Source organism: Branchiostoma belcheri, unplaced genomic scaffold (genome assembly GCF_001625305.1).
Source record: "Branchiostoma belcheri isolate BF01 breed outbred unplaced genomic scaffold, Haploidv18h27 scaffold276, whole genome shotgun sequence".
In the NCBI taxonomy this organism is placed as follows: Eukaryota; Metazoa; Chordata; class Leptocardii; order Amphioxiformes; family Branchiostomatidae; genus Branchiostoma; species Branchiostoma belcheri.
In genome coordinates this window covers 36,225-44,785 of record NW_017803883.1, presented here as the reverse complement: position 1 = coordinate 44,785, position 8,561 = coordinate 36,225, and the positions used below count along the sequence as shown (strand labels likewise).

At 45.8% G+C, this 8,561-nt stretch overlaps 1 protein-coding gene and 1 pseudogene across 1 annotated transcript; one reads left to right on the top strand and one right to left on the bottom strand.

Moving 5' to 3' along the window:
- On the bottom strand, nt 1-1,607 carry LOC109472456. Its single transcript, XM_019772236.1, has 2 exons — nt 1,522-1,607; nt 1-858 (listed from the first exon to the last, which is right to left on the bottom strand). Exon 2 carries the CDS (start codon nt 764-766, stop codon nt 104-106), a length of 663 nt encoding a protein of 220 aa, XP_019627795.1. The 5' UTR covers nt 767-858; nt 1,522-1,607; the 3' UTR covers nt 1-103.
- On the top strand, nt 1,376-7,933 carry LOC109472458 (annotated as a pseudogene).
- The last annotated feature ends 628 nt before the right edge of the window (nt 7,934-8,561 follow it).

The following is an 8,561-nucleotide window of genomic DNA, read 5'->3' as shown; positions in this document are numbered from 1 at the left end:
AATTCGTTGCTTAACTTTGCTGTAATTTTTTCATTGACAATTTCTAATAACGTGGACTATCTGTTCTACTTAAACATGGACTTAAGAATGGAAATCAATCTGATCAAAGTTTTGCCTTCTCGATGTCAGGGACACTGGGTATGTGAAAGCTCATTTTACACTGCAGTATATTGTCGTCTCCTTTCTTGACCTGAAACTTGATGGTATCAGGCTCCCTGATGTCTTCCCAGGATTCTATGCGGAGGGTGTCGCCCTCTTGTGACTCCTTCTGGTACAGCAGGTCAACACTTCGGAGGTCGTAGTCGAGAAGGTCACCACTGATGATGGAGTACGCGCCTCTCTTGGCCCCCGCCGCTGCGCAGTTGAAACAGTAGCGGACGTACTGAGATTGGTTAGTGTGCATGTTCAGGTCGATATCGCTAGGTGGCACTGTCACCGGATAGACAAAGGCTGGTTTGACATCGGACAGGTCAAACGGTTGTACCACTGCAGGGCGTGGCAGTGACGTCAGGTGTGAGTACTGCTCTATCGCCCAATCAGGAAGAGGCTTCGGCCTTCGCGTCTCCTTGTTGATGCTGACCACTTGAATTCGCCGATTGGCTAGTTCCTTGTCGGTGTCTCGGTCAAACATTTTTGTCTCATATATATACGAGGTTTTCCCGACGAAGATGATTTTGGCTTCGAAACGGACAGCTCTTCCCGGGAATTCTACCTGCTCATGGTAGGCGGGAGTGAACTGCACACTTTGGCAACGGACAAAGCGCATCCCGTAGGCGACTTCAGTACCCCGCTGAAAGAAGTGCTGTGTTAGGCCGAGAAATGACAGACGGTTCAGGAGACCCCAGAGTGGTAACTTTCCTGTCATCCAACACAAGAAGATGAACAATTAGCAACAGCGAATAATGGGCCTAAATCCCCCTCCTAGCTCTGATTGGCGGATGTTTTTCCGCCAATGAGATATAGGAGGTTACCATGTAATCTTATCTTTCAAATAGCTCTGTTAGCATTTAATTTAACATTTTAATGTCTTGGGGTGGTGGGACTACGGCGCACAGATATGACAACTTTGTATATTTAAATGTTAATTGTACCTTTTTTGTTGTGTGGCGCAGTTAATATAAGTTGTTAACTTGAGTGCAGCGTCACACTGTCCTTGTTATGTCTTTATGTTTTGATGAATAAAAATAAAAGCGAATAAGGCTTCTTTGATCATGATCAACTTTTTTTTGTTTCAAATGTACCAGAAACAAAGCTTTCTACTAGGTCCTAAAACCTTAGTAATCACAGTCTTATTATTTTTCTGACACTTGTATATGAAGACTATCCTGCATACTATTATACATATGATGTGTACAAAAATACCTACAAAAATATTTGGGTGCATCTACAGAGAAATATTGGATGCACAGCTCCATGTTTGGGTGCACCAAGGTGCACATGCACCCAGTATTTCCAGCCCTGCATAACAGTGCCTGTCTTCTGTTACCCCCACCCCCACCCAACACCCCCCAGGTCCTGTACCTGCACCCCTCGGAGAGTTACAACGTCCACTGGCCGATGTCGTGTGGCCAGCTCCACCTGCACAGCGGAACCGGAGGGTCTCTCACCGCAGTTCTAGCAGACCTCGAGACCATCTGGACCACGGCCATCGAGAAGTTTCTGGACATTCCTGTCAAGGACCTGAAAGTAGGGGCTCTGTTTTTGTTTGTTCATTCATTTGCTCATTCATTCATTCTTTATTCATTCATTTGTTCATTCATTCATTTGTTCCTTCATTCATTCATTCAATCGCACATTCATTCATTTATTCATTCATTTATTCATTCAATCATTCACTCATTTATTTGATCATTCATTCATTCATTTGCAAATTCATTTGCTCATTCATTTGCAAGTTCATTTGCTCATTAATTCCCTCATTCATTCATTCACTCATTTATTCCCTTTGCATGAGGAAAACAATCATGTTTTTTTTTCTTTGAGTAAGAATAAACAGAGCAGTAGTTTGTTAGGATAGACCATGTGAAGGTGCACAGTATGCATTTGCTTGGCAAATGGTACCCTTCTAGTTCATTCATTTGTTCATTTATTTGTTCATTCATTTAAAATTTGTTTGCAGTATATAGTAGAGGGGATTCATTCCTCAAGCTAACTGACATCTCGCACACGCAGTCGTCCCTCAGTAAGACATCTGGAGCGCAATAGTTCCCGTTTAGAACTTTTATTCAGCCTGTCACACCTGTCATTTAAAATTTGTTTGTTTATTTGTTTGTTTGTTTGTTTGTTTGTTTAGCACTACAGATGCATCCTGCTTGTCCCAGACATCTACAACAGACAACACATCAAAGAACTGATCAACCTGCTGCTGAACAGGCTGGGCTTTTCCGCTGCCATCGCACATCAGGTGGGCTGACAGTCAATATTTTATCAGTTACTAGAAGATTCTTCCAACAGTGACAAGTTTGAAGGGTAAAGATACTGACCTCCAAATTTTCGATGGCTATCAGTCCATCTTGTTCACGGAGTGGCCTAATCTTGCGAGAGCGCGAGACTAGGCCCGAGACTTGCATCGGTCTGTCGGGTCCCACCCCCTGTTGCCTCCCTCCGAAGTAAGGGTAAGTAAGTCTTGGGGAGCTCCCAACCTTTGGTCCGGTTTAACTTGGCACCCTCCAACTGAGAGTGTGCAAAATTTGGCAGCCGTGTGGCTAGTGCCTTTGTGGTGTGTTTTAGGTTGTAGGTTAAAGGTTACTAGTAGACATGAGAGAATAAGTTCTGTATGGTTACGAATAAGAATCAATAAGAATGACGGTTTATTTTTAATAATGAAAATCACACAACAGATAATATGCCATTGCAGCTACAATTGCTGAATTGAGTCATAACTGACAATTAAAAGATACCTGCATGTTACCGGTATCTTTCTTTTTTTTTATTTACTTCATCGGTTACCACAAAACAAGGCTCATGGAAGCCACTTAAAATGTTTTGGGTTACAGAACAGCCAGTGAGGACAGATGTTTGTTGACCTTAGACTTGAAGAGTTTAAGGTTATACTCATAGGGGAAGCAATCACGAGGTAGCTCATTCCAAAGTTGTTTTGGGAAAGAAGCTTTCAGCATGGAACTTCCTCCTAAGAGGTGGAGAATGGAGGAAGAAAGGGTGATTTGCTTCGGTGGAATTGGCAAGACGTGTCTTTGTTGAGAATTTTTCTACAAATCTACAAATACAGGAGTCAGTATGTGCGACGTTCGGCAGCGGCGTGGCCAGCGCCTGTGTGGTGGGTCAGAGGTTACAGGTTAAAGGTTACATATATGTATGTTTGTGCAGGAGTCAGTGTGTGCGACCTTTGGCAGTGGTGTGGCCAGCGCCTGTGTGGTGGACGTCGGGGACCAGAAAACAGCCGTGTCCTGCGTGGAGGACGGACTCTCCCACAGAAACTCAAGGTCAGTCAGTACAAACAACCTTTCCAGCGATGTTTCCCTGCACCAGGTATGGAAGTTTAGCATATTACACAAAATATTCGCTCATTTCGCATTGAAAGGCATGTTTTCTTGGGTGGGTATGACATAAATAGAATACAACGCGGTGTATTCCGCATCACCCTCGGTCCTAGCCCTCCCGCGGATCGGATCTCCCTCCGGCCTTTGGCGATCCGACTCGCGGTCAAGCTGGTACCTCGGGCGATACGGAATACACCGTGTTGTATTCTATGTATGTACCTGTGTTCATGTGTTGTTCTCTCAGACTCTGGCTGGATTACGGCGGCAGGGACGTAACCCGATCCCTGGAGTGGCTTCTGAGGAAAACCAACTTCCCATATAAGGACTGCAACCTGCTGGACCGGCTGGACTGCCAGCTGCTGCAGGAGCTCAAGCATGCCTCCTGTCATCTCAACAAGGTACTGCAGTTCCACACACCAGCACACAATCTAGAAAAAAAACCCGTAAAATCCGCTGAGATCACAAAACCTACCCACTTATCTAGGGTATAGAATTTTAATTTCTTCTTACACAACCAGTAAGGTTCTCACCTGCTTATGTTTCGATGTCTATCAGACACCTTCCTCAAAGCTTCTGACTGGAGTACTGCATCTCGCCGCTATATATAGCCAATGAAGAGGGCGCTTTTGCGGCGAGAATTGCAGAACTCCAGTCAGAAGCTCTGAGGAAGGTGTCTGATAGACATCGAAACATAAGCAGGTGAGAACCTTACTGGTTGTGTAAAGAAAATTGTATACCCTAAGTATCTTCTAACCTGATGAAATTATTTATGGCTACCTACTTATCAATTAAAAATGTACATCCACAGCAGCATTAATTTTCTAACAATAGAAATCTCCCCCCTCCCCAGGACCAGTTTGGAGCCAGGCTGCAGGATGTCCATGTGCAGAGGCCGGACACGTTCAGCCGGCGCTACCAGATCAGGGTCGGCGAGGAAACCATACAGGTAGGTTTTTTGTTTAAAGTTAAAACTTTTGGTCCAACACAAAAAATTCTCTCACCTAGAGCTTTCGACCAGTCACTCTGGTCTTCCTCAGTAGACTGACCCAGTGAGGCTTGTCACGTGGCTTCTTTGAAGTGTGACGTCAACACTGGGTCAAAGGTATCTGGTAGACGATGTCGGCCCCCGTCGCAGTTCAATGAAGGGTGATGGGCCCTGATGTATATGGCCTTCACTTCAGCTTCTGCCCAGGCCCATGGGTCTGTTCTACCCCACACTAACCCATGGGTCTGTTTCTTCCGTGCAGGCCCCCATGGGTCTGTTCTACCCGCAGCTGTTTGGGCTGGTCGGCGGCAGTCTGGTCCCACCCAGCTCAGGAACCAGGGTCTGTTCTATCCCACACTAACCCATGGGTCTATGTCTCCCCCTTTAGGCCCCCATGGGTCTGTTCTACCCGCAGCTGTTTGGGCTGGTCGGCGGCAGTCTGGTCCACACCCAGCTCAGGAACCAGGGTCTGTTCTACCCCACACTAACCCATGGGTCTGTTCTACCCCACACTAACCCATGGGTCTATGTCTCCCCCTTTAGGCCCCCATGGGTCTGTTCTACCCGCAGCTGTTTGGGCTGGTCGGCGGCAGTCTGGTCCACACTCAGCTCAGGAACCAGGGAGACCCCGAGGACATCCAAGACGAACACTACCTGCTGCAGACACAGAGCACACAGCAACAGGTAACCTTTAACCTGACCTGTAACCTCTAATCTTTACCTTCTCACACCTGACCTCTTACCTCTAACCTCTACTCATCTCTACCTGCTGCAGACACAGAGTACTCAGCAACAGGTAACCTTTAACCTCTAAACCCTGACCTGTAACCTTTAACCCTTCCTCAGCTCCACCTGCTGCAGACATAGAGCACACAGCAACAGGTAACCTTTCAACCCAGACCTGTGACCTCCAACCTTCACCTTCTCACACCTGACCTCTTACCTCTAACCTTAACCCACCTCTACTTGCTGTCGACACAGCACACAGCAGCCACGCAACATGTAACTTTTAACCTGACCTGTAACCTCTAACCTTACGCACCTCTACCAGCTGCAGACACAGAGTACACAGCAACAGGTAACCTCTAACCTTTAACTCCTAACCTTACCTTAAGCAGTATGGGTAAGGGGGTGAAGTCTGCCATCCCTGCTGTATTTTGTATTTCCAGGTAGCCAAGGCTGTTGCAGAGAAGAAGGCCAAGGCTAGCAGTAAGCACACCTGACCTCTAACCTTTAACCTCCAACCTTACCATAAGGAGTATGGGTAAGGGTGTGAAGTCTGCCATATCCTTCATGTATGTATGTATGTATTTTGTATTTGCAGGTAGTCAAGGCTGTTGCAGAGAAGAAGGCCAAGGCTAGCAGAAAGCATGGCTGACCTCTAACCTTTAACCTCCAACCTCTAACCTTTAACCTCCAACCTTACCATAAGGAGTATGGGTAAGGGTGTGAAGTCTGCCATCACTGTTGATATGCATGATTTTCGCATTTGCAGGTAGCCAAGGCTGTTGCGGAGAAGAAGGCCAAGGCTAGTAGCAAGCACGGCGGAGAAGGTGACAAAACCTCGTCCGACGCCAAACCTAGTCTGGAACCCAGACACAAGCGGGCGCGCGAAGAAGCAGCAGGGGGGTCAGAGGCTAAGCATCGCAGGGGGTCGGTCAGGCTACCCTCTGCCTCACGGAGGGGGTCTGAACCCGCCCCCTGAAGCTGATGGGAGTGGATCAGGCCATCCTGCACAGTATAGAGTGCTGTGGTAAGTAGTGCTGTGTACGGGTTCACTGGACTGGTTCCGACTTATAAAAATGTTTAGGTTCAAGTCCGAAAAAAACTTAACGTTATGATCAAATTCTGGACTTATTAAAAAAAATACATGTCATATACCCCCTTTCTTTCCAATTACCACCTAAAACCTTCCATAGATTGGAAAATCTGTGCTGCAAAATCAGGCATCGTCAAGTGTCCGTACCGTACGTTTCCTCCTTTTCCGTTCCAAACACTGACCTCTGACCTGGCCAATGACTTGATTTCTTGACGTCTTTCACCATTGTAAATGGTATTGGGTTACATAATGTTGCAATTTTCTAGTAGGAGGGATTTATACTCCTGTCTGACCATATATATGAATGTATTTATAACAGAGCAGACCATGTATACATATATATATGCAAAGGTAAACATTATGCATCTGCTTTGCAAATGTCACCTCTCTAGTTTATTTATTTCTTTGCTTGCAGCTTCAGACGAAACCAAGAAGAAGATGTTTTCTTGTATCCTGGTGGTGGGAGGGGGGCTGAAGTTTCCGGGGGCCCAGAATTTCCTGCTACACAGGGTCAGGGCCCAGCTGCCTGCCAAGTACCGCAACATTGCCGACACCATGGAGGTCATCACCAGGCCAAAGGTCAGTAGCTCACCACTGGGGCAAAGGTCAGTGGGGCAAAGGTCAAAATCACTCACACAGTGTGTGTGTGTGTGTGTGTGAGTTTACATGTGTGTGTGTGTGTGTATGTGTGTGTGTGTGTGTGTGTGTGTGTGTATGTTTTTGTGTGTGCTTGTGTGTCTGTGTGTGTTTATCTGTATGTGAGTTTATGTTTTTGTTTGTTTGTAACACGTGTTTGTTTACTCCCATGTAGGACCAGGACCCCCAGATGGTTTGCTGGAAGGGAGCTGCCGTTCTGGCCTGTCTGGACACGACCCAGGAGCTGTGGGTCGGGCAGCGCGAGTGGCGCAAGTTCGGCATCAGGATCCTACGGGAGAGGTCACCCTTCGTCTGGTAGTGAGAGCTGAAGGGTCAGAGGTCACCATTTGTGTCAACTCTGCTGTGGGTCAGAGGTCACCATTCGTCTGGTAGTCAACTTTGCTGGAGGTTAAAGGTCATCAATTGTGGGTCAGTCAACTCTGAGGAGGGTCAGAGGTCACCATTTGTCCTGACATCAAATCTGCAGTGGGTCAGAGGTCACTGTGGTAGTCTAGTCTGCTGTGGGTCAGAGGTCACTTTATGGTAGTCAACAGTGTACAGGGTCAGAGGTTACCATTTGTGTGGTAGTCCACACTGCAAAGGGGCAGAGGTCACTCATCGTCAACAAAGGCCACAATTTTTGTTGCAGTCAACAGTTTGTAACAATGAACATTCATAGAGAGATTGTAGCCAACTCATTTTGTAACCATCTTGACTGTGTTAAAAAAAAACAAGGACTTCAGCAGTAAACATCTTGACTTGCTAGTGGCAGCAAGAAGGACAAATGTTATACATATGCTGACAGATGTGATGTACAGTTTACACAGCTCAAATACTAGTATACTGAAGGAATTCCCAATAAAGTGTTTTCCTTAGGACCATTAAAAGACTATGTCATTCAGTTTGTTGCTATAGTAGGTACACACTAGTCTCTATCAGGCTTCTTGGGCTGCCAGCTAAACAGCAAAGAAGAGCAAGATGGGTTGAACATAATCTCCAAGCAGATCCTAGGGTGGCAAAAGACGGTATCAAATTGGCCAGGCAGTATCATATTGCAGGGTACAGGGTTGTATCACTCAGTGATAACACTGCTTTTCAGTAGGGCCCAGCGTACCACACATAAATAAAGAAAATACATTAAGTCACATACAATAAAATCAAAATACAATAAATAACGATGATGACTGATAGTAATGCAAAAACGGTAACTAACCGAAAACAATGATAAATAATATTGATAAACTAGAAAAGTAACATTTGGAAAGCAAATGCATAATGTTTACCTTTGGACGTGGTCTGCTCTGTTAATTCTTCCTCAAACACATTCACACACATATACTACTAGTATATGGTGACAGGAGCAGAGCAGACCATGAAATTGCAACATTATGTAACCCAACACCAGTCACCATGGTGACAGACGTCAACAAATCATGCCATTGGTCAGGACAGAGGTCGCTGGAGAAGAAGAGGAGGAAGAAACAGAGCAAAAACAATATATTTTCCTTTGGTAAACATAAAAATGTACAAATTCATAGTTCATTCCGTTTTAATTTGTCGTTATGGAGCCACCATGTAACAGCCATGGGAGAAGCCTGGGTGTAAACTACACGGCAGCCCC